At 60.6% G+C, this 24,899-nt stretch overlaps 1 protein-coding gene across 7 annotated transcripts in view; it reads left to right on the top strand.

The window, feature by feature from the left end:
- The window catches only part of RALGDS (ral guanine nucleotide dissociation stimulator), a 32,510-nt gene extending 11,697 nt beyond the window's left edge, over positions 1-20,813 (top strand). For 2 of the 7 annotated variants that reach the window (XM_043469971.1, XM_043469966.1), the window contains exons 2-18: positions 7,034-7,144; positions 8,424-8,617; positions 9,377-9,475; positions 10,110-10,303; positions 10,524-10,822; positions 11,835-12,050; positions 12,263-12,366; positions 12,838-12,922; positions 14,087-14,155; positions 14,570-14,656; positions 15,062-15,094; positions 15,407-15,528; positions 15,734-15,829; positions 16,084-16,285; positions 16,424-16,666; positions 17,838-17,952; positions 19,786-20,813. In XM_043469971.1, coding sequence (XP_043325906.1) covers positions 7,034-7,144; positions 8,424-8,617; positions 9,377-9,475; positions 10,110-10,303; positions 10,524-10,822; positions 11,835-12,050; positions 12,263-12,366; positions 12,838-12,922; positions 14,087-14,155; positions 14,570-14,656; positions 15,062-15,094; positions 15,407-15,528; positions 15,734-15,829; positions 16,084-16,285; positions 16,424-16,666; positions 17,838-17,952; positions 19,786-19,964 — 2,448 coding nt within the window. In that variant the 3' untranslated portion in view covers positions 19,965-20,813. The remainder of the gene's footprint in view (positions 1-7,033; positions 7,145-8,423; positions 8,618-9,376; positions 9,476-10,109; positions 10,304-10,523; positions 10,823-11,834; positions 12,051-12,262; positions 12,367-12,837; positions 12,923-14,086; positions 14,156-14,569; positions 14,657-15,061; positions 15,095-15,406; positions 15,529-15,733; positions 15,830-16,083; positions 16,286-16,423; positions 16,667-17,837; positions 17,953-19,785) is intronic. The other 5 variants (XM_043469970.1, XM_043469973.1, XM_043469972.1 and 2 more) reach the window with 5 other exon arrangements.
- Positions 20,814-24,899: the final 4,086 nt, after the last annotated feature.

Below are 24,899 nucleotides of genomic sequence, written 5' to 3'. Positions count from 1 at the left end.
CGAACATACACGCAGCCAGTGAGAGCGCAGCCCAGATGTGAACCTGGGCTGTGTTCTCTGCTGGGCGCCTGTTGTGTACAAGAGCCCATGGGGATTGGAGAAGGACAGGGCTGAGTTCATGGTGAGATCATTACAAGCGTCCCTGGAGGACGGGGGAGCTGTGGAGGGGCCAGAACCAGGCCCAGGCAGCTCAGAAGCCCCCATGGTCGGTGAAGGGTAGGGGTGCTTAGAGACCAGAGGTATGTGAAAGTGCTTTGGGCCAAAAGACACGGGGGAGAGCTTCAAGGAAGAAATAAGCCCACAGCTGGATCCTGAGAGTTTAAATAATATCTCATATGAGCCTGCACTTGGTGGGAGGCTCTGTGCTGAGTAGTGTGCATGCATGGTGTCTGTTTGGGGTCACGACCGCCCTCTATCCATTTAACAGATGGAACAACCAAGGCACTAAGTTGCACAAATCACCAGTAAGTGGCAGGGGCAGGATTCTGACCCCAGGCAATGAGCCTGGAAGCCCTGAGCTCAGCGGGGGCGTGGAATGAAAGGAGGAGGGCTTCAGAGACTTGAAACCACTTCCCATGTTGCTTTCCTCCTTAGGAGAAGAGGCAGGAGGGGGCCATCTGGCTGGTACTGTGTCTTTGTTCCTTATCTGGGGGAGGGACTTCTCCACCACTGGTCTGGTCATTTGTCTGGAGGCTCCAGGATGGCCCCGGAGCAGGAGTGAGTGGTGGGGGTCAGCGCTGGAAGGAGTCAGCCCCGTGCCCAGTCTGGAAGTTAACTGTTTGCGGCAGTTAGCCGTTTGCAGGCCCTGTCTTCGTTGCTGGTGAGGAGTGTTTGGAGGGGGACGTAGCACGGGCCACCCACAGCCCTCGAGTGGCCAGTGGGGCGGTTTCAGGAGGCTGCACTCGGGCGGTCAGGACCAGCTGCCCGGATGGTCCCCACATGTGGCACCGTGCTGCCCAGCCTCCCAGACCCAGAAGCGCTGCATTATTGGACCTGTGGCTCCAGCGAAGTCACTGTCCCCAACCCAGTCCTGCGGAGGTGGGAGTTGAAACCGGCAGCCCGGTGTAGGAGTGGGTCTCTGAGTGGCCCCAGTCTCCATCTGTTGGCCAGCCTGCGGCGGGGGTGGGGTAGGGTGCTTGGGAAGCCAGGCACGGGCACCAGCATGGGGCCGGGGTTTGAGCAGCTCTTGGGAGCAGGTGTGGCCCGGCATTTTCTTTGACACCCCCCCCTGCCCAGGGAAGCCTCAGATGCTGGCACAGCCAGCTCTGTGGTCTCGCCTGGAGGCGTGATGTTGGCCTTTTGACCCCGGGGGGAGTGCCACGTATGCCGGTCCAGACTTGGGCTCTGAAGGGAGGAGAGCTGGGCTGGAAGCCCGGCTCAGCCCCGCACAGTCCTCGACCTGCTTTCGTTCCCTGAACCTCGGTTTTCTTATCTGTAAAATGGACTTGATGCCACTTCCTCCGCTTCAGGTTCTGGCAAGGCCCGAACAAGACAGGCAGCCTGACAAAGCGGTCCCCACCAGTGCCTGGCGCCGTGTCAGCGCCGGCCAGGCGTGCCTGCCACCATTGTGTCTTCTGACAAGGTTCCAGGGGAGTGCCTGTGCCCGGGGCTCCGGAAGGACACTGGCTGGCCCGGTCAGCGCGGTGCTTCCAGGCCGGGTTCTTGCAGCTGACCTTGGGCCGTGGCTGCCTTGGCCATCCCGGGATAGGCGCCCCGACCAGGCCCGTCTCCGTGGAGAGGTGGGGGTCTGAGGGCACTGGGCTCTGGTGTGCCCCCCCCCACCTGCTGTGTGATCTGAAGAAGCCTGTCCCGTCTCTGGGCTCCCTGCAGCATCTGTCTGAGCAGGGGCTGGACTCCACGTGGAGGCTGTGACTGGCCATGGCAGCCACAGTCCAGGTAGAGCACGGAGGCCTGGGTGTTCTTCACGGGACAGCGAGGGCCCAAGCCGGGGTTCAGTCCTGCCCTGGCTGCCTCTTCCTGGCTCCTGATGGCAATCAGCTCCCACCTGCAAGTGAGGGTGTCAGGAGGGTTACGTGTGATGGTGTGCGAGGGGCCTGGCACCCAGGAGATGCCCACACAGGCTGGATGCTGTGGCCCGTGTTGGTATTGTCAGCCAGGTCTGCCCAGCACGATCCACCCCCACCCCCGACAGGCGCCCCTGCCCTCCACTGCCACCAGCCATGCCCCCTTGCAGGCCTGGTCCCTGGAGGCCTGACGGTCTGAAGCCGGACAGGGGTCTGCAAGGCCAGCCTGAGGTCTGGTCTCCCCGCCCCCTGGAAGCACGTTTCTCTTCTAAATGCTGATGAGCAGCGAGGCTTGAGCTGGCCGGGAAGATTCTTGGGAAGATGGGTCAGCCTCTGTGGGGCTCAGCCCAGGCCAGTCCCCAAATGCCAGTTTCTGGGGTCACTAAGCTCCCTGGTTGCCCTGCCACCCACGCACCTCGTGTGGTCCCCCCACTCCGCCGCCATCAAGGCCGCCTCTGGGGTGCAGTACCTGGGGACCAGGAGTGTGGCCCACCTTTATCCAGCACTGACCGTCTGCTCTCAGCAAGGTTCTGTTCGGGCCCAGGGTGCAGGCCACCCACCTGAGGTGGGGGCAGGCCGGGGGGCGAGGCCCTGTTGCACACCGGGAGGGTCGCGCACACTTGGCATTTTCGTTCTCCCTGCCTTGTTGGACACACATTCTGAGAGGTGAACTGGGTCCCTTGACCGTCTCCCTGGGCCTCAGTCTCCACCTCTGTTAAATGGGTGTGCAACTTTGCCTGGGTTCCCGAAGGCAGAGCAGCTGACTCTGATGCTGATCACTCTCTTGTCTTTCAACAAAAGGCATTCCAACAAAAGGCTGAGATGTCAGAAAGCCGCAGGCCTGGTTCCCTCCTCCTGGCACTTTTAGAATGACCCGCTGTCCCTTTCACCTGGCCCTCCCCCAGGTTCCCCGGGCGTCTGGCAGGTCTCCCAAGAGGTTTTCCCCGCACCGTGTCCCGCGTCTACGCGCCAGCAACAGTGTCCTCACGCCCCGTTCTCAGCGCTTTGTATGCCCGGCGCCCAGCTGGTCCTTCCTCATGCTTGTCCCTTCTCGTGACCCCACCGCCTCACCCTGTTTGAGTGCTGCTGCCCTTGGCCCATCTCTCAGACAGGCTCACTGAGGCTGGGGGCTGCGGGACTCAGCCAAGCTGGGAGCAGAGTCCTGCAGGGGAAGCAGCACTCTGGGGCCCAGCGGGCACTGGAGAGGGGCCTCGTGTGCCCAGGGCTGCAGGGTGCTGGTGAGCGGCCGGCTGAGGGCTCAGGGGACCTCGGTGACTCAGTGGCCCTCAGCAACAGCTCAGCGGGGTGCATGTGGAGGCCACCACCACCCCCTTCAATCAGCCCGACCTGAGTGAGACCAGGTTTCTCCTTGTGCAGCCCCCGTCCCCCAGGGGTGTTGGGAGGGACAGGGAGACCGTAGTGTGGCTTCAAGCCTTCCTTCTCCACCTGCCTCCCCCCTCGGCCAGGTCTCCTGGGGCGGGAGCATCCTGCAGCTGGAGACATCCATGGGTCTGGAGGCCCCGCGCGGTTCTGGTGCAGTTTTCGCCAGAAAGGAACAGGCGAGCTGGAGTGCAGGGGTCCCCGGGGGGAGAAGGGCTGCCTCCCCATGTGCAGGCACGGACACCTTCCTGCGGGAGACGGCGGGGCTGGGAAAGGCCCAGCGGGCCCCGTCAGGTCTAGCCTGAAATACGGGTGGGATCAGCTCCTGGCTGATCCCTGCTTTTTCTGCCTCGAGGTGCTCGGCCTGCAGTCAGCTGGGGCGCAGCACCTTGCTGCCCCTCACCCTAAGAAGGCTGATCAGGTGGTGCCCTGACTTACGCCACCACCCCGGCTGTTTCCTTATCCCTGGGGCTCTGGGCTGTGCTGAGGGACGGGGTGGGGGGTTGCTGTGGGGCACGCTGGTGCGTGTCCTGCCGGCCTCTGCTCACCAGGGCCCAGCAGTATCTCACCACCCTCCCTCCAGACCCAGGTGGTAGAATGGGCAGCTGCCAGCTAGGTGCCACAGGGCCCCAGGGACACGTCTCTGGGTGCCTGCTTGGGGCGGAACGGGAGGCGCTGTCCTCTGAGGACACGGCCGCCCTCGTGGGGCTGTCTTCCCCTGCTTCCCAGGTGGCTCAGTGGTAAAGAATCTGCCTGCAGTGCAGGAGAGGCAGGTTCGATCCCTGGGTGGGGAAAGTCCCCTGGAGAAGGAAATGGCAACCCACTCCAGTATTCTTGCCTGGGAAAGTCCACAGACAGAGGAGCCTGGCAGGCTACAGTCTACAGGGTCACAAAGAGTTAGACACGATTGAGTGACGAACACTTTCATTTTTTTTCAAGAGCTCGGGGCAACCCTATGGACACCTCCCCTCAGGGCATGTGCTGTTGGCTTGCCCACTCCCTCCCCCTGCAGCCCCCCAGCCCCATCCAGAGCATGGGGGGGAGCTTGGTGTCTTCCACACGGGCTCCCAGTTCCCACGCTGCTGCGCTATCTGCTCTGCTAACAGGATGGGTCACCTTTGGGGGCCAGGGCCCTGCCCTTCCTGCCCCAGGGGGTCCCAGGGCAAATGCTGTTGGCCACTCCCCTCCTCTGGCCCTGGAAGAGCAGTGGGAGCGGGCAGCCGATGCCCTGCTCGACCGCTTTGTGCCCAGGCCCCCGGCAGCTCTCTCGGGAGCCCACTCCGCTGTTGTCTCTCAGTAGTTGGTTTAAATGGCGCCTGCTCTCTGCGCTGCTTGGACAATCTGGTTTTTTTTCCTGCTGCTGCTGTGAAGCGACCCAGGGGGACAGGGTGGGTGGGCTCTGCGGGGCTGGTGCAGCTCCCCATCTGTGCGATGGGGTGGTGACCCCCCCCCTTCCCGGCATAGCATGTGTGGCGCTCAGCGTCCCGCCCCGCCCCCCACCCGGCTGGCGGGAGGGGGCCCCTCGGGTGGGGGCAGGGCTGGAGGATTACACGATACCCGGGCAGGGCCGGCCAGCTGCTCCGCTGCCCGCCAGGCCTGTGGCTCACTCACTGTGGAGCTGCTATTTAGACCCGCCTGGGGAACGGCGAGGCCTCCCTGGGGGTCGGCCTGACCAGGGGGTGCTTCCGTCCAGCGGGCCTTGTTGGAGCCCCGCTGGGAGCTGGGTGGGCACCCTCTGGGTTCAAGTCCAGCGCCCTCTGGCAGGCACGTCTGGCAGCTGCTGGCGATTTGCGTGCTCAGGACACTGGCTCCTGGCTGGACCAGAAGTGGCTGGAATCCCCGGGGGAGGGACAGGCCTTTCCAGGGTGGGTGGCAGCCTTTGTGGGAGGCAGTCTCGGACCCCCCCCCCCGAGAGCCCCCAAGGAGACGCAGAGGTGGGTGGACAGGTGGATGGCAGGCCCCTGACGTCACCCAGCACCATGGCCTCCTCTGGGCGGGGGAGGGGTGTGTGAGGCCAGGGAGGACGCTGGGCATCTGTTTGGGGTTTTCTGCTTCAGGACGGGGATTTCTCCTCCGGATGGCAGGGCTGGACCTCCCCGAGTGTGGGCTGTGGGGGTGTGCGGGGTGGGAGGAGGTGCCTGGCTGGGGGAGCCTCCGCCTGTGGGTTCCCCGCTGACTTCCCAGAAACGCCTGGCTCTCTCTCCGGAGGAGGCGAAGGGTCGGGAGCCCCGGCGTGTTGCCCTGGCTTTCCCGTTGGTACGATGCCGGAGTGGGAGGGTGGCCCCAGGTCAGAGGAAGTGGCTTTCCGGAGGATGGCTTTCCAGGCCTCCCGGAACCCTCCCAGAGCCCTGGAGGCAGGGGGTGAGAGGCCCAGCCGCCCGCCCGCCTCAGCCCTGAGCCCAGGGGTACTGATGTCCGGGGCCCAGCACCCTGAGCACCCGGTTCCTGCCCGGGGCCCCAGCTGAGGCAGCTGGCTTTAGAGAAGGGCTGTTGGCGGGGCCCAGGCTGAGTCAGCGCTTTCACTGGGCCTTCTCTGAGCTCCACGTCCACCCCGAGCCGGGGCAGTGACCGTGATCCCAGCTACCAGCGTTGACCTTGTGATTGATGGCCCGTGTCAGCGAGCACCTCCCTGCTTCTCCCTCAACGCGCAGAGGTCTCTTTACTCCTAGCCGCTCCCCACTCCGCCCTCCCCCGCTTCAGGCTAACCTCATCCCCGGTCAGGAGCAGAGGGAGAGGAGACGGGGTAGACCCCAGGGCAGCAATGACCAAGTGGCCTGGACCAGGCCTTGCTGAATGCCCCCTCTCCCCGCCAAAGCCTGTCTGCCCTGCAGGAGGGGCGGCCACCTTTTAAAACAAGGGCCTCTCTGCCCGGGGTCCAGGAGCTGCCAGACGACCCCCCCGCCCCACTCCTGGTCCAGGGCAAGTCCTGTGGTGTGGGGTTCTGTGGAAGTCCGGGCACCAGCCCGGATGCCAGCAGCGTCACCCTTCTCATGCTGTGCCCATGCATGTGAGGACAGTCAGAGAACTGGGAACTCCTTGGTTGCGCAAGAGGCACAAGGCCATGAATGAGCAGAAGGGGAAGGAAGCGCCTCTGTCTGTGGCCGTCAAGGACGCCCGCACTTGCCGCAGAGCTGGGGCGCTGACTCCAGGGCAGGGGTCGGCTGTGGAGGGGGGCCCCGGGGAGGGACCAGAGCCCCCGAGGGGCAGTTGGCCGAGTCAGGGCCTTGGCTCCCAGGTCTGCCGTTTATTTGCCCACAGGGCTGTGCCCGTGGACGGGTGGTCCCTCCCAGCTCCCTCCGCTGCCGTGTACTCACCTGTGAAATGACCAGTAACTGTTCTCGTCTCGGGGTGGGGGGCGGCCACGGCCGGGGCAGGCTGCGGTTGGAACCTTGGTGGGTGCGTCTTGCCCACAGCCGCCGTGGCTGGCGGGGTGAGGACGCAGGGGCTGGGGGCAGTCCCCACCCCTCCAGCTGTGATTCCGTTCCATTCTGGACTGGAGGTCCCTGTGGCCACCCCCCTTTGCCTCGTCCGGGGACAGAAGGTGACACGGGGGTGTCCCCCATGCCTGCCGCCCCACAGCCGGGCAGGCCCTGACACCCCTGCCCGGCGGCCGGGCACTGTCTTTGCAGAGCTCCACACAGGAGATCGGCGAGGAGCTGGTCAACGGGGTCATCTACTCCATTTCCCTGCGGAAGGTCCAAGTGCACCACGGCGCCAACAAGGGCCAGCGCTGGCTCGGGGTGAGTGCGGGAGGGCCCGGGGCCCAGGGGCCGCTCCGCGGGGCTCCCTGCCTGGCTTGCCTGCCAGAAGGCCCCTAGTCCTGCTCCCACAGGGATCTGGGCCCCCACCCTGCCCCCCACAGCCCAGCCCACAGTTCACTGCTCTCTTATTTGTGTGAAACATCAAAAAGACACTTTCACACTCTTTCCCTTCATGTTAGGCCGGGATAGTAGGGTAAGGGAGTTAGAGGAGGCAAGGTTCGCAAAAAGATTGAGACCGGCAATTTACAGGAACGGATCGCCTTTAATGAGGCGAGAAGGGGCAGCAGTCAGATTAGTGAGCTGCTAAGAAAAGAGTGAGTATATAGAGGCATGTATGTGGAAATCTGCTGTCTTAAGGGGGCCTGTTCTTCTCCAAGGTTGTTACCCTACAGGGATTATTTATGCATTTTGCCCCAGGTGTTGTTGCTTTTTTTCTTTTTCTCTTTTTCTATTGTGGATAATCGGGAGGTGTCCACCTTTATTTAATTGTTTTACTGTTTGGCCACACTACGCGGCAGGCATGCGGGATCTTCGGTCCCCAGTTGGGTGGGTTGGTTCTGCGCCTCGTGCATTGGAAGCGTGGAGTCTTAACCACTGGGCCGCCGGGGAAGGCCCTGCCTGGCGCTGTCGTGGGTGCCCAACAGCCTGACCGCCCTCCCACACCTCTCCAAGCTTACATCATTTTACTTACTAGGGCTTTTTAAAAAAAAAAACAACCCCGAAGGGCTCAGGTTACTGTATATGTTCTCCACAACCTCTGTGATGGAGCCCAGCCCCACAACCCCTCCAGGTCGGAGCAGGGGCCTGGAGGAGGCACAGCCTTTCAGAAGGGAGACCGGTTTCCACCGTGACCCAGGCTTTTGCCGCCCGGGACCTGGGCAGAGTTCCTTTCTGCGGCAGTTTCCCCAGTGCTGCACCAACAGCCTCTGCGTCCAGACATACTGCTCCCAGTACCCAGGGGACAAGCCTCTGTTTTCTCACCTCTAAAATGGGTCTGTTTTGCCAGAGCTCATGGGGATGATACTCTTCATACTGACGAGCTATGACCACTACTCAGCTAACAAAATGACCTCAAGGAGTTGTTTTTCATCATCCCCACCTCCAGTCCAAGCTGAGACCCTAGTTCCGTTCGGGGCACTCACGCTCCCTTCTCCGGCCAGAGGTCACCAAGCACCTGGGACTTCCTCTGAGTCCAGCCACGCCCCTGCCCACCCCTCGGGCTGCAGCTGACCGTCCATCCTCCTTTGTCTCGCCCCAGTGTGAAAACGAGTCGGCCCTGAACCTGTACGAGACCTGCAAGGTGCGGACCGTGAAGGCGGGCACGCTGGAGAAGCTGGTGGAGCACCTGGTGCCCGCCTTCCAGGGCAGCGACCTCTCCTACGTCACCATCTTCTTGTGCACCTACCGAGCGTTCACCACCACCCAGCAGGTCCTGGACCTGCTGTTCAAGAGGTGAGCGCCCCGCTCCTCCCTGCCCCCCCGCCGGCTGTGTGTCTTGGGGACGTCGCTTTGCCTCTCTGAGCCTCAGTCTGCTCCTGTGAAAGCCGGCTGCAGGAGGCCTGGCCTCACAGCGCTGGCAGGACCGTCAGATTAGCAGCCTCACGCCCGGCCCTGTGGAACGGGCTGCTGAGGGTTGGCGGGGTTTTAATTACGGTGTTCCTCCACCGTGAAGGGGCTTCCCTGGTGGCTCAGTAGAGAATCTGCCTGCAATGTGGGAGACCCAGTTCACTCCCTGGGTCAGGAAGGTCCCCTGGAGAAGGCAATGGCTACCCACTCCAGTATTCTTGCCTGGAGAACCCCGTGGATAGAGGAGCCTGGTGAGCTACAGTCCATGGGGTTGCAGAGAGTCAGCCACGACTGAGTGACTCACTTTCACTCTTTCCACCCATGAAGAAGCTCTCTGCCTCCAACCCTGGGGTAGAGCCGTCTTCCCATTTGTAAAGGAAGTTCAGGATCCTGTCTTGGGGTCCCCTCTTGGGATTGGCCAGAGCAGGGATCGCTGGGGGCTGGCAGAGGGCCCCAGGGCCCCTCAGGTGTCTATAAGGTGCTGGTTGGGGTTCATTCATTCAGCAAATCCGTATGAAGCACCTACTGTGTGCAGGCACTTTTCTGGGCTTTTGGCTTAATTCAGGGAAGGGGGCAGACAGGAATCCTGCCCTCCCAGGCTTCCATGCGAGTCGGGGGGTCAGCCAGTAACGCTGGACGTCATAGCAGGTACGGTAGATGTGACGCCCTCACGGCCTCCTCTAGATACGGGTGCATCCTTCCCTACTCCAGTGAGGACGGCGGACCCCAGGACCAACTCAGAAAGTGAGTGCACCTCGGGTCTGGGGGGAGGGTCTCCTGTCTACAGGGCGGGGACCAGCGGGGGCTGAGGCCGGGGAGGCCTGGGCAGAACCCTGGCTCCCCCCTATTTTGTGATTCCCGCTGGAGGGCCAAGGTCTGGGCGCTGCTCCTGCAGGAGGAAAGGGGTTGGAAGGCTGTGGCTGGGGTCCCGGGTCCCCAGGAAGCAGAGGGAAGGCAGGGCCGGCCCCTGAGAGCAAGTTCAGGTGCAGGAGGCTCGTGATGGCCGGGCGGGGGGCTCTGCTTGTCCCCTCCTCCCTCCTATGTGTGTGCGGCACCTACTGTGTGCGGCCAGGCCAAACCAATGAACAGAGCAGGTGTGGCCCTCCCTGCCCTCCTGCAGTTCCCTTTCCAGGGTGAGGGGCCCAGAGTGGAGGTGGGGGGCAGACAGGAGTGAGTCAGGCTCCCCCAGGAAGGGAGAGGTGGTCACTGTGGACAGAGGCCTCCCTCCTGCCGAGACTGCCCGCCCCCACTGCCGACCAGGCCTTGGCCTCCAGATGGGTGGGGTGGGCCCAGAAGCCCAGCCCCCAGGGGTGCCAGGGGAGGGCCGAGAGGAAGGAAAGGCCAGGCCCCTGACTCTGCTGCCCGCCTGCCCCACCAGTGCCATCTCCTCCATCCTGGGCACCTGGCTGGACCAGTACTCGGAGGACTTCTGTCAGCCCCCCGACTTTCCCTGCCTCAGGCAGCTGGTGGCCTACGTGCAGCTCAACATGCCCGGCTCCGACCTGGAGCGCCGGGCCCACCTCCTCTTGGCCCAGCTGGAGCATGCGGACCTCGGCGAGGCAGAGCCAGAGGGTGAGGAAGGCGGGGTGGGTGCTGGACTCGGGGGGGGGGGGCGTGCCCCCACAGCAGCTGCTGGGCCGGGAACAGATTAGCCTCAGACCGCCCGTGTGGGGACCGCCGTCGGGGACGACATCCTGTTTTGGGCCTTAGGGCCGAGGCTTCCCTGGAAGGCAGGGGCGTGCTTTCTGTCTTGGAAGGGCAGATGTGACACTGACCTCTTCTCCTCTTGCAGCTCTGTCCCCAGCTCCAGTTCCAGCTCTGAAACCAGCTGCTGAGCCAGAGCCCGCCCTAGGCCCAGACCTCGAGCCAGCCCCGGCACGGGCCCCGGAGCCAGCCCCGACGCCAGCTCCGACGCCGCCTCCAGAGCTCGAGCCGGCTCTCTCGCAAGCTCTAGAGCTCGAGCCAGCTGCAGCCCCAGAGCCCCCCTGGCCTTTGCCCGTGGCCGCAGAGAACGGGCTGGGGGAGGGGAAGCCCCACCTCCTGGCGTTCCCTCCTGACCTGGTGGCGGAGCAGTTCACGCTGATGGACGCGGTAGGCAGCCCGTCTTGACAGGGGTGGGCGCGGGCACCCCTTCCCTCTGGCCTCTGCCGCCCAGACCCTCCGGGCCCCGTCCAGAGCAGGTGGTGGTGGTTTAGTCTCTCAGTCGTGTCCAACTCTTGCGACCCCATGGACTGTAGCCCACCAGGCTCCTCCGTCCACAGGATTTTTCCAGGCAAGAATACTGGAGTGGGTTGCCATTTCCTTCTCCAGGGGATCTTCCCCACCCAGGAATTAAACCTGGGTCTCCTGCACTGCAGGCAGATTCTTTACCGACTGAGCTACGAGGGAAGCCCGGAGCAGGTGTCCCACCCAAGGCCCAGTGCCACCATCACACACGTGTCGCCTGGGCAAGGGTCCCAGCCCCACGGCCTTGGTGGCCTCCAGGCTGTGGCCCTGGGGCCCTGTCCTCCACACGCATTGACGGTGGATGTCACTGGGTGGAACAGTCAGAAGTTGGGTGGGGTCTGGCCCCCTTGGGAGGGGCGAGGAGGGCTCACTGAGGTGCTGCCAGCTCCCGGGACACCCCCCGTCCCCCGCCCCGGGTCTGCTGAGGAGGCCTCCCAGGCTTCTGCATTTATTAGGGATCTGATGTGTGTTAGAGGCCAGGGCAGGCAGCAGACAAGGGCTGTGGTTGTAGCACACAGGTGAAGGTGCGTCGGCAGAGGGGACAGGCCTGAGCTGTGACCCAGGGCTAAGATGCCACTGGGCTGGGCAGGCGTGAGCCTTTTCTGGCCCTGAGTCAGGATGGGCTAGGGACAAGGCCCAGCAAGCTCTCTCCTGCCAGTTTCATCCTGGGTCATTGACCTGCTGGGCACCCCCAGTGAACAGGGAACAAAACCTTGAGATTCCACCCGCCAAGCAGCTCCCCACCGCACCACTTCCCCAGCTTTCTGAGCTCCAGCTCTGACCAGGGACCCCATGGCACCCCGGGAGGCTGGGGGGGGATCTGGGGTGCTGAGTCAGGGTGCGGCAGAGCCGGGTGACCCTCCCCCGCCCCCCCCAGGAGCTGTTCAAGAAGGTGGTCCCCTACCACTGCCTGGGCTCCATCTGGTCCCAGCGGGACAAGAAGGGCAAGGAGCACCTGGCCCCCACCGTCCGTGCCACCGTCACCCAGTTCAACAGCGTGGCCAACTGTGTCATCACCACCTGCCTCGGGGACCGGAGCGTGTCGGCGCGCCACCGGGCCAGGGTGGTGGAGCACTGGATCGAGGTGGCCAGGGTACGCACGCCCTCCAGGGCCCGGCGACCCACCCACTTCCACCCCGGGATTGAGTTCAGACCTTCCCCCTGGGGTGGGGGGCGTTCCTCACGGAGTCCCAGGGGCACCTCCCGGGGCGTCCGTCTCTTCTGGGAGGGGGCTCCCCACTGAGAGGGGCCAAAGCCGGAGCAGGAGGGCTGGGCCCCCTCACGGCCTGTCCCCTTGCCCCCCAGGAGTGCCGGGTCCTCAAGAACTTCTCCTCCCTCCACGCCATCCTCTCTGCCCTGCAGAGCAACTCCATCCACCGGCTGAAGAAGACGTGGGAGGAGGTCTCCAGGTGGGCAGGCCTCTCCCCGGAGGGGCTCCAAGCTGGAGCTCCAGCGGCCCTCCCGCAGGTTCAGGGGTCCTCCCCCAGTGAGCCTGGAGCTTGCCAGAATGTGCGGCCTCCTGGGGGGTGGGGTCCCCCAGGGCCCACTGGCCTTAGGCCTGCGGTTCTGCCTCGGGATTCGGTTTCCTTCTCTGGCGGGTACTGGATTGAGCCTCCCTGGAGGTTTCTTTGTGTTTACTTCACAGCCACACAACTCTGTCCACTTAATATCAACACAGGGCCCCTTAGTCTAATAGGTATGGGGGGCCCGGGTGACCCACAAGAGGGCCTCCCCAGGCACGTGGAGCCCTTAGTGTGCAGCGGAACTCTGTTTGAAAACCACTGCCGTGCAGGCAGAGGGAGTCTCTGGGTCCTTATATGATTTTGCCCCCATGCTAACCCCACCCCATGCCATTCCCCACTTTCTCCTTCCTCCCCCAGGGACAGCCTCCGCGTCTTTCAGAAGCTGTCGGAGATTTTCTCAGACGAGAACAACTACTCCCTAAGCAGAGAGCTGCTCATCAAGGTAGAGGAGGGGGTGTGGGATGGGGTGGGGGGCTGACGTTCCCATTGGAAGTTCCTGTGAAAACTGCTCCTGGGGTCTGTTTGGCCCATGGGCCATTGTGGGGGGACACTCTGGGGACAGGAGGCCCTGGTCCAAGGAGGGCGTGGGCCAGGGCTGCTGCAGAGCTCTGGGGGGGTGGGGGCGAGGTCAGAGTCCCCTGGGTCCTCGCTGGTTCCCCCCCAGGCCCCCAGGGGTGGACGGGATCCAGGCTGCGGTCTCCTCCTGCCCCAGCCCAGCCTGTCCCCAGGAAGCCAGGTGCTGCTGCTCCTCTGCACTGCCCCCGAGGGCCGTGCCCCCTGCCCGCCCAGGGACTGTCCTGCAGGGGCTTCCAGCCCAGAGTCCCAGTGAGCCGGCCCGGGAGGTGGGCCTGGAGGCTGGGGGCTCCTCACACTGTCCCAGGGCAGACCCTGCCGATGCATCCCGTGGACACTTCTCGGATTCTCACCACGGGGCCCCTCTCGGCCGTGACAATTAACCCCAGATGGCTGGGGGCAAGTGCAGGGGGTCCCCGTGTTCACCGGGGTCCCTCCACAGAAGCTTCCGCAGAAAAGGGGAAGCAGAGTGGCAGCCCCAGCTCCCCCTGTCAGAGGTGGCACGCAGGAGACCCCTCCGGAGTGGGCGAGGGCGCAGTTCTGTGCAGGAGACATCCAGATGGGCTCCAGGCAGCTCTGGCGCCTTCGGCACGGTGGACACCCTGCCCCAGCCAGCCCCCAGAGTCCCTGTCCCTCTCGCCAAGGCCTGCCTGAGCTCTGAGCCCAGGACCTGCTCCCTGGAGGGCAGCGGTGGGGGACGGGGGGTGGCCAGATGCCTGCTCTCCTGAGTGCATCTGAGATGAGGGAGATGGGGGCGGGCAGCACAGGTGATGGAGGTGTGACCCAGTTCTGGGAGACCCCATGGGGCGGGTGTGGTCCTCTTTCCAGATGAGGAGACAGGCTCAGGGAGGCCAGGCTGCAGGCCCAGGTTCCCACCCCATGAGGGCCGGGTCAGGGGTGCAGTTCTAGAAGCCGGGTGTGCTGGGGTGGCTGGAGCGTTTGTGCCAGTGACCAAGGCCGAGGTGGGTCTGCTGGTGACGTAAGGAGGGGGACGGGGCAGGAGGGCTCACCGACGCTGTCCTCGGCCCTGCAGGAGGGGACCTCCAAATTTGCCACCCTGGAGATGAACCCCAAGCGAGCCCAGAGGCGCCCGAAAGAGGCGGTGAGCATGCTTGAGGCTGGGGGCGGCGGGGGAAGCCCCTTGAGACACGCTCCTGGGGCTGCTTTGCTGGACGTGCCCATTAGCTAGACTCCCTCCGGGTCCTGGTGGTGTCCTGACCAGCTGGTATCCCGGGGGACTGTGCCCGCCAGAGCAGAGTCCCGGAAGAGCTGGCTCAGTGGGGTTTGGTGGTGGGGATGGGGGGCAGGGGCCAGGGACCGTGTGATCCAGGGGGATTTGCCACATGCCAGCATTGAGGGCGACTAGAGGGAGTTTGGGGTCCGCGGACCCTGGGAGGGGGTTTCGGGAAGATGATAAAGGTGCCCAGGGTGCTCCAGGGGGGGCCTGGGCGGGGCTGGGGAGAGGGGCCTGGGGCCTTACTCATCACCCACCCCCCCACCCCACCCCGTGTCCCAGGGTGTCATCCAGGGCACCGTTCCCTACTTGGGCACGTTCCTCACGGACCTAGTGATGCTGGACACTGCCATGAAGGACTATCTGTATGTGAGTGAGCCCAGGGGCTGGGCTGGGCTGGGCTGGGACCCCCGGGGCCTTGCACTCAGCAGAGGGCGTGCCTCGTCTCACGAGAGCCCCCGGCCCCCCCTGTGTCCGGGAGACACCCGCCTATCTGCTGGTGGGTGGGGCTCGGGCCTCAAGGGGAGCAGGCTACAGCCCGTCCCTCAGGCGGTGGCTGTGTGTGGAGAGAGGCTGGGCCCTCCTGCCCAGGGCCTCAGTCTCCCCAGCAGTCCCCAGACCCAGAGCCTCGGGCCGCCGCCCTGATCCCACCCAGGTCCGGCTCTGTGCTACGCTGCCCCCTGGCGTTTTTTCTGGGTAGTGCAGCCTGAGTCGGGGTGAGGGGGTGGTTGTGAGCAAGGGGACCCTTTCTAATGGACGCCGTCTACTTTGCAGGGGAGACTGATCAACTTCGAGAAGAGGAGGAAGGTGAGCGGCCGCAACCTCACGGGAAGGGGACAGGTGTTGGGGGGCAAGGGAGGTCAGAGTCCCACCTGATTAGAACACCTGGCACCACCGTCCCCCTTCCTACATTTTGGAGGAGAGTTGGATACGGAAACGGTGGGGGAGCTTCTCCCACAGGAGGGTGGGACAGGAAGTCGAGTCAAGAACAGCTTCTGGGGGGCTGTTTGAACCCAGCTTTGAGGACAAGGTGGGAAGAGGGGACCCAGAGGCTGTCCCAGGCCCGGCCCCCCCACATGCCCCAGCCGTCAGCATCCCATCCTTCCCTCTGGCCCCCAGGAATTCGAAGTGATTGCCCAGATCAAGCTGCTCCAGTCGGCCTGCAACAATTACAGCATCACACCCGAAGAGCACTTCGGGGCCTGGTTCCGGGCCCTGGAGCGGCTCAGCGAGGCGGAGAGGTGAGTCCGGCAGGGGCTCGCGGGGCGTGGCCGGGCTGCTCCCGAGAGCCTGTGGACTGGGGTTCTGGCCAACCTCTGGCTCTGCCACTCTGCCTCCGGCCCGCTGGTGACAGCCGGGCCCCTGGACTCCCTCTGCCGGACAGGCTCAGGGTCAGAGCCCCGAGTGTGGCTTCTGGTAGCCTCACGGCCCTGCTCTGTCCTGTAGCTACACATTGTCATGCGAGCTGGAGCCCCCCTCCGAGTCGGCCAGCAACACCCTCAAGGTCAAGAAGAACACGGCCATCGTCAAGCGCTGGAGCGAGTGAGTGCCCGGGCTCTCTTGGGGTGAGGGAAGCTTTGAGGGGAGATCCAGACAGCTGGCAGTGAGATCACAGCTCCTCCACTTACAGCTCTGGGACGGGGCCATCTGCCTCACTCCTCTCGGCCTCAGTTTTTGCCTCTATGAAATGGGTTGATGCTAAATGATCTGTTGGAGGCTGGAGCCCATGGGGTGATTGCCTGAGCACCCAGCACAGAGGGCAGGGGACAGGACAGTAAGCCAGCCCTTCTGTGCAGCCGCCAGGCCCCCAGCGCGGAGCTCAGTACCAGCGGCAGCTGCCACTCCAAGTCCTGTGATCAACTCAGGTGCGGCCCCTACCTCAGCAGCGGGGACATTGCTGACGCACTCAGCGTCCACTCGGCTGGCTCCTCCAGCTCCGACGTGGAGGAGATCAACATGAGCTTCGTCCCAGAGTCCCCCGACGGCCAGGAGAAGAAGGTGACCATCCCCCCCGCTTCTCCAACAGCCCTTCCCAGCCCTCGGTTCCTAGGGCCAAGGTCCCCCGCTCCATGCTAGAAGCCCCTCCCGCACTGGACGCTGGCCCGGGGCACCTGCTGACCGTGCCGTTGCCCACAGTTCTGGGAGTCGGCCTCCCAGTCGTCCCCGGAGACCTCCGGCATCAGCTCGGCCTCCAGCAGCACGTCCTCCTCCTCAGCCTCCACCACGCCCGTGGCCAGCACGCGTACCCACAAGCGTTCCGTGTCCGGGGTCTGCAGCTACGGCTCCTCACTGCCCCTCTACAACCAGCAGGTGGGCGACTCCTGCATCATCCGGGTGAGCCTGGACGTGGACAACGGCAACATGTACAAGAGCATCCTGGTGAGCCGGAGGGCCCCCTCGTCCTGCTGGGCAGCAGACCCGTATTGACCACGGTGGTCACCCCTGCCCCCCTGGAGCTGGCCTCCCTGTGGGGTGGGGAGGACGGAGGGCCAACCAGATGCAGGACTGAAGAGACCAGTGTTGATCACCAATGGTGACCAGTGCTGGGGGCGGTGGACCAGGGGTTTCAGCAGCAGCGGGGCAGGGCCTCCCTGGTAAAGGGTCTGAGTTGGGGAGAGGCGTGTGCCTGGGGCTTGGGGGGAGCAGCAGGAGGCCCTGGGTGAGGGAGCCAGCGTCAGGGGACAAGTCGGGGTCAGGGGAGTGTCAGGGGCCTGGACCTGGGGGGAGGGAGGTGGGAGCCCCTGTAAGCTGGAGCAGAGGAGGACCAGCAGTGACTTTCGGCTTCTCCCTGGGGTATGGGCAGGGAGGCCGATTAGGAGGCTGCTGGCGCTGCACCAGGCTGGTGGCTGGCAGTCTCAGACACGGGATATAATTAGAAGTTCTGACATCTAGCCAGCGGGAGTTGCCCGCAAACACTGTGTGTGCTGGGGGGCGATCACTGGGGGACTCTTCTCATTCTCCAGAACTCAGGCTGCTGATGAGCCATTTGCACACCCCACCCCACCCCCACGACCCTTCCTATCCACCCCCACTGGGTCAGGAGTCCCTTTATAACACCATCACCTTTGTCACCCTGTGTCCAAGGCCTGCCTGTGATCTGGCCCTCGGGGTCAAGGCAGCAGGGGTCCACACTGTCCACCGCGACAGCCTCCAGGCCGCGCAGGCCTGGCACGGAGGCGGCCACCGGGCATCCAGCCGGCTCCTCCTCTCTCCCCTCAAGGGCGGGACTAGATGCTGTCTGTACCCAGACCACGTGGATACCGTTGACCTGGGTGGGCGGGGTTGAGGGGAGCAGCCCCCCAGGGGCAGGCTGTTTCCCTGGGTGGTGTCGCAGGTGGGGGCAGGCTTTCAGGAAATGGGGGGCAAGAGTGATTGGGAAGGACCCCTTGTCATTGCATGGAGGCCTCCCCAGAGGAGCAGGAAAAGCTGGTGTGACCCGCATGGACCCAGCACCCGGCCAAAGGCTGTGAGCCGTGCATACTGCGCTGAGACAGCTCTGAGGACCCACCCCAGACCCCTGCCCTGACGGCCCATCCCCTGCCCCATCCAGGTGACCAGCCAAGACAAGGCTCCGGCTGTAATCCGCAAGGCCATGGACAAACACAACCTGGATGAGGACGAACCCGAGGACTATGAGCTGGTGCAGGTTATTTCAGATGATCGGAGTGAGTCAGGGCTGGCTGGGTGGGCGCTGGGGCAGGGGAGAAGTGGATTTTGTCCAGACACTGACCTGCCTAAGGTCTCCTTATGGCCCCTGCTGGCCGCTGGGCCCTGTCTCCTGCCCCTTCCTGGCCGTGAACCTCAGTGGGAAACCCCGATCAGCGCGGGCATTGTTGAGGAAGGGAGAGAGAAAAAGGCTTTTCTCCTGGGGCCAGGCAGCCAGATGGCTGAGCCCACAGGCTGTTCGAAGAGGCACTTTCTGGCTGAGATGGAAAATGTGTCCCTCGGGGAGAACCGTGCCGGCCGGGGCCAGAGCCTCGACTCTGTGAAAGTCCACGCACGCGTGACCCTGTCTAAGCCTGTTCTGGCTGCCGTAACAGTATACCGCCGCTGGTGGCTTCTGAGTCCCGGGTCAGCGTGCCAGCATGGTCAGGTTCTGGTGAAGGCCCTCTCCTGGGTTCCTGGTGTCCCGTCACAGTGAAAGGGGGTAGGGAGCTCTCTGGGGGTCCCTTTTATAAGAGCAAACGTCCTCCTTCATGGGGCTCCACCCTCATGACCTCATGGCCTCCCACAGCCCCCACCTTCCGATCCCATCACCTTGGAAGTTGGGATTCCGGGGAATTTAGAGAGAACACAAATTTGAGCCTATAGCAGATGCTGAGCTCAGAGACTCTGGGTAGAAAGGGGGACGGGGAAAGGATTGCAAACAAGCAGACCTGGAGCCAGGCAGCGTCGGCTTGGAGCCCTCAGGCGACTAACTGAAGCCTTTGTGCCTGTTTTCCCGTCCCGACATGGAGATGGAATAGGCAGTGAGCTGACCCATGTTTATATGGATTACATGCTTATGTATGCACGAGTGCCATCAACGCGCCAGAACTGCAAATATTATCGTCACTCTTAGCCTCTTTCCCATGAGCTGATCGCCCACGCACAGCCATCACCCAGTTAGCAATGACCCCCACCGTCCCTAGAAAGTGTTATTAGCTGCTCAGTCGTGTCTGACTCTCTGCGACCCCGTGGACTGTAGCCCGCCAGGCTTCTCTGTCCCTGGAATTCTCCAGGCAAGAATGCTGGAGTGGGTAGCCTTTCCCTTCTCCAGGGGATCTTCCCGACTGAGGGATTGAATCTGGGTCTCCTGCACTGCAGGCAGATTCTTTACCATCTGAGCCTCAGTCCCTGGAAGTTATTTGCTAAATCCTCTCTCACCTTCTTGCCCCGTTTTAGGTGAGGTGAACAGGGTGGGCGGGGCTCGCCCCTCTTACAGAAAAGGAAGACTGGGGCCTAGCCAGGTTGAGGACCAGAGCACACCTTCCAGCCCAGCTATGGGGAATAGCTGGCTCAAGGCAGAGGAGGGGGTGGGGAGCAGAGCCAAGAGCAGCTGCCTGCTGGGGCCCTGGGGCCCGGGGGGCATGGAGGCCTCCCTGAAACCCTGTGCTGGGCCAGGGGCAAAGCCTGCCCTTCACAGAACCCCGGAGCCTTTGTCCTAAGTTGGGTGGGATTCAGGGGAGGTGGTCTGGGCTCTGGAAAACTTACTCCACCTGGAGAATCCTGTTCATGGAGGCAGCAGGGGACAGAAGGGGGCGACCCTTTGCCAGCTGCAGACTGAGGTGGGGCTTTCTGGAGTCAGAGCCCATCTTTAAACAGGAGTCGTTGGTTTCCATCAGTGCCTCAGTAAAACATCTCAGGCAGTGTCATTAAGAGGGGCCCTTGGTGGCCCTGGAGTAGCATGGGGCCGCCTCATGTCTCTGGATCAAGCCTGCCCTCGGCGGGGCTCCAGGGGTGCGGTGTGCTGTGGGGTTCCCGTAAGCCCAGCTGACCCTCTGCCCCTCCCCGACCAGAGCTGAAGATCCCTGACAACGCCAACGTGTTCTACGCCATGAACTCTACCGCCAACTATGACTTTGTCCTAAAGAAACGGACCTTCACCAAGGGGACAAAGGTCAGGCATGGAGCCAGCTCGACCCTCCCCCGCATGAAGCAGAAGGGACTCAAGATTGCCAAGGGCATCTTCCCTTAGCTGCCAGCCACAGAGCCACCCTTTCCAGGGTCTGGCTAGCCAGGCAACTAAGCACTTAAAGACTCCGGTGAGCCAGGCCAGGCGGACACGTCTGCCCGACCCGCCCAGCCCAGGCCACCTCCAGACTCGTTTCACCCCAAACCTCCCCTGGTGCCGGGATTGACGCCTGCCTGCCGATGGGCTGACCTGGCCTCCCGTGGACCACTCGCTGCCTTAGGTGCCTTCTGCTGTCTGGAACCAGAGGACTAGCTGAACCTTTGCCAAGGAGCGCGGCCAGTGGGCGCGGAGCCCTGCTTGCCGCTGGGCCCGGGCCCCCCGCACACCTCCCGCACGCCCTCCCAGGTGTGGACCACTGCCACCTGTGCCCGTGGGCACCCCAGGGCACCCACTTCTCCACCGGGTCTCACCACTGCAGTTCTCTCCTCCCACCACTCTGGCCTTGTCTCAGGCTGCACCAAAGATTCCATCATCAGGGCCAACCGAAGGTGAGGGAGTCTCACCCACTGCCCACTCCAGCCCTCCCCCGGGAGAGGAGAGAGAGAGAGAGAGAGACCCGCTTCACGGACCAGACTCTCTAACTGGTGAGTGAGGATGGTCTCTGGCGAGTCCCACTGATGTCGCATCTCCTGACCCTGCAAGTACTGTTCGCCGCTGCATCCTGGGCTTAACGAGACCACACGAGACAGGGGTTAGTGGGAAAAGGAGGGATTGGGGGGAGGGGAGGGGGACTGAATATTTGTATAAAAGGTGAAAACAAAATGTTTACCAGTTGGGGAGGGGCAATATTTATTTGTTGTAAATAGCAAATGCTAGACTTGAATCTTATATTAAAATCCTGTTTCTACTATAGCCTGAGAGTTGTGGTGAATTTGTTCTTTTCAGGGCCCGTGCTCATTTAAATGAGACACAGGCCTCACGTTCTGTGTTCAGATAGGAAATCTGGCAGGGTTACTGGTTTATTTTGAGCAGGAAAAGCAAGAAGGGCCAGCCAGCCTCCTCAGGCTCACTTTAGGAAACAGAGACGTTCACCTTTCACAGACTGTATATTCACTTCAGTGTCATTAAACTGGGCCACACGCTGAGACAGCTCCTCAGAACCCCTGGTATTTGAATTTGGAAGTGCTTTCACATGGCATAACAACAACCTATGAAATTCCAGTGTTTTTAAAAATAACATTTTGACGGCTCGGAAGGTAAAGAATCTGCCTGCAGTGCAGGAACCACAGCAGATGCAGGTTCAATCCCTGGGTTGGGGAGATCCCCAGGCGTAGCCAGTGACAACCCACTGCAGTATTCTTCCCTGAAAGAATCCTACGGACAGAGGACCCCGGAGGGCCACCGTCCACAGGGTTGCAAAGAGTCAGACGCAGCTAAGCACAAGAGAAAGTGACAGCATAAGGGACAGTCTCTCACGGAAACAGCAATTAGGCTGGGGGAGGAAGCTATCAGAATCAACACTTCTGGGGCTCAGCAATGTTATCAGACACGACACCCAGGAGAGCGCTCGAAGAAAGGTGATGCTGCTGGACTTCAGCTGTTACGGACCTCTGCGCCAGGTCACACCCCCGACCCCCTGAGACGAGGGGGCAGAGGATGCTGTGACTACACACACATCAGGGAATACAGGTCTTGCAAAAAGTTTGGGAAAGTGACCACAGAAATGGAAAACAGCAGCCCCCAGGCAACAAATGCAAATCCCGAGGAGGGGGAGAATCTGCTTTCCAGAGCTGACATATTATAATACTCCACATCCAGTTCTCAACAGATCACAGACCATATCAAGAAACCGAAAACAGGGCTTGTTCACAGGAAAAAAGGAATTTGACAGAAACTACCTGAGGCAGCTCAGATATTAAAATAATCAAAGACATCAAGTGAACTGTCTTAAATATGCTCAGCTGAAAGAAACCATGGACAAGAAACTAAAGGAAATCAAGAGGACAATGTAAGAATAGGGATTTAGTAAAAAGGTAGAAATGATAGGGACTTCCCTGGTGGTACAGTGACTAAGAGTCCTCCTGCCAATGCAGGGGACACGGGTCTGAGCCCTGACCCAGGAAGATCCCACATGCTATGGAGCAGCTAAGTTCATGTGCCCCAGCTGCTGAGTCCATGCTCTAGAGCCCACAAGTTGCAACCGCAGCTCCCGTGTGCAGAAACTACGGGGCCCCTGTGCCGCAGCCGCCGAAACCCACACACCTGGAGTCTGTGCTCGGCGACCAGAGCAGCCACCGCGATGGGTACCCCGGGCCCACAGCGGACAGGAGCCCCCGCTCGCCACAACTAGAGAGCAGCCCGAGCAAGCAGCGAAGGCCCAGCGCAGCCAACAATTAAATACATAAAATTTTAATAAAAGGTAGAAATTCCGAAAAGAAACCAGATGGAGATTCTGGTGCTGAAAAGTATAGTACCTGAAGTGAAAAGCTCACTAGAGGGGTTCCCTGGCAGATTTGAGCAGGCAGAAGAAAGAATCCGTGAACTTGAAGTTAACAACTCATTGACCAGAGAAGTATTCATCTATTTTGTGTTACCTGAACGTTATTGACCAGAGACATTTCAATATGCACTTACATGACAAACCGCCAGCCACAGTGTTCATTTCGGCAAAAATCCCCTGGTCGGTAATGTGTTACAGCAATTGAAGTTATTCTGTCTGAGGAGCAGAAAGGAGAAAGAAGGAAGAAAATTGAACAGACTCAGAGGGACTTTGGCAACACCATCAAATGTAACAACATATGTGTAGTGAGAGTCCCAGAAGAAGAGATTATTTGAAGAAATAATGGCTGAAAACATCTCAACTTTAATGAAAGACATAAATCTACGCATTAAGAAGCTCAATGAACTCCAAGCAAGATAAACTCAGCCACACAAAGCACGTTACTATACAGTTGTTGAAAGACAAAGAGGAGATCTTGAAAGTAGCAAGAAAGAAACAGTCCTGTGGAAGGGCTGTCCCCAATAAGATTAACAGCTGACTTTTTTCATCAGAAACCATGACAACCAGGTGGCAGTGAAATAACATATTTCAAATGTTGAAAGAAAAAGAATTCTATATCCAGTAAACTATCCTTTAAGGGTGAAAGGAAATCAAGATGTTTCCAGATAAGCAAAGTTACGGGAGTTTGTTATGAATAGTCCTGCCTACAAGAAATTCTAAAGGGAGCCCTTTAGGCCAAATGAAAAAGCCCTAGACAGTAACTCAAAGCCATGTGAAAAAGTAAAGAACACTAGGAGAAGTAACGAACTGGTAATTCTAAAAGCCTTTATTGTTGACTTTCGTTTGTACCTTTTTTCCCTATGTGATTTAAAATGCAAACTCAGGGACTCCTGGTGGTCCAGTGGTTAAGACTCCACGCTCCCAATGAAGGGGTCCAGGTTTGACCCCTGGCCAGGGAGTCAGCTCCCACACGTCTCAAGGGAAGGTCAAAGATTCTGAGGGCTGCAGCTAGGACCTGGCGCAGGCAAAGAAACAAATATTTTTTTAAAAAGAAAATTGCCTTGAGACAAATGAAAACAAGAGCAAAGCAAACAAAACTTACGGGATACAGAAAAAGTAGTGCAAAGAGGGAATTTTACAGCTTTCCACGCCTGCATTAAAAAATAAGACTTCAAATCAGTAACCTGACTCTACACTTAAAGAATTAGAAAAAGAGCAAACTAAACTCCAAGCTAACTGAAGGATTATAAGAGAATACTAGGACTTGCCTGGCAGTCCCGTGGCTAAGAATCTGCCTGCCAATGCAGGGGACACGGGTTCGATCCTCGGTCCAGGAAGATCCCACGTGCCACGCGCGGGGTAACTTCAGTTTTTGTGCTCCACAACCAGTGAGCCTGAGCTCCAGAGAGCACAGGCCGCAACTTCGGAGCCCGCGTGCCTGGAGCCTGTGCTCTGCAACAGGAGAAGACGCCGCGGTGGGACGCCCGCGCACCGCAGCTGGGGACTGGCCCCTGCTCTCTCTGCAACTAGAGACAGCCCCCTTGCAGCAACAGCAGACCCAGCACTGCCGGAAATAGTGAACACCTTTCTAAAAAAGAAGGATTTGAGAAAAGAATACCATGCACGATTGTACGCCAACAGTATGCACGGTACTATTATCCAGCGTAAAAGGGAATGGCGTTCTGATTCGCGCTGCAACATGGACGGGCCCTGAAAGGTTCCATTTGTAAGAAACGTCTGGAATGAGCAAAGTGATTGGAACAGAAACGAGACTAGATTACCAAGGCTGCGGGCAGAGGGAAGATGGGGAGTTAATGCTTAATGAGCATAAAGTTTCTGTTTGGGGTGATGGTTGCTCAACAGTGTAAGGAGAATTAATGGCACTGAATCATCCTTTTAAAAATAAAATATTGATTTAATATCTAATTAATATTTCAATAAATGTTTATAAAATTAGCATTTTATGTTATATATATACCCCAATTAAAACTTTAGAAAACTTCCTCGAAAGCTGCTTTTCTACAGCTTTCGAGGAAGACGGAACATTTTCTGCTTATCTCATTGGAGTTTCTTTTGACCACCAGTCTACACTTGTAGATGGTGGATGGCATCACCGACTCAATGGACATGAGTTTGGGCAAGCTCCGGGAGATGGTGAAGGACAGGGAAGCCTGGCGTGCTGCAGTCCATGGGGTTGCAAAGAGTCAGACATGACTTGGTGACTGAACCACAACAACTGAAACCACTTGTAGATTTCAAGGTCAGAGTCTGGAATCCCATCAACACTAAGTGGGGAAAAATTGTAAACAGATTAAAAAGTGAGAGGAAGCAGGCCAGCGGGGGCGATTATCAGCCAGGGGACTATGGACAGGGGGAGATCTGCATACACCCCCCTCTGGGGCCCCATGATTGACCCTTGACCTCCAGGAATCCTTGTCTCTCACCTCAGGATTCCTTTTCCTGCTCATTTCATGTCTGGGGCAAGTATTTGTGATGCA

The sequence above is a fragment of the Cervus canadensis genome, chromosome 5 (genome assembly GCF_019320065.1).
Source record: "Cervus canadensis isolate Bull #8, Minnesota chromosome 5, ASM1932006v1, whole genome shotgun sequence".
NCBI classification, from domain to species: Eukaryota; Metazoa; Chordata; class Mammalia; order Artiodactyla; family Cervidae; genus Cervus; species Cervus canadensis.
This window is presented reverse-complemented; position numbering and strand designations above follow the sequence as displayed.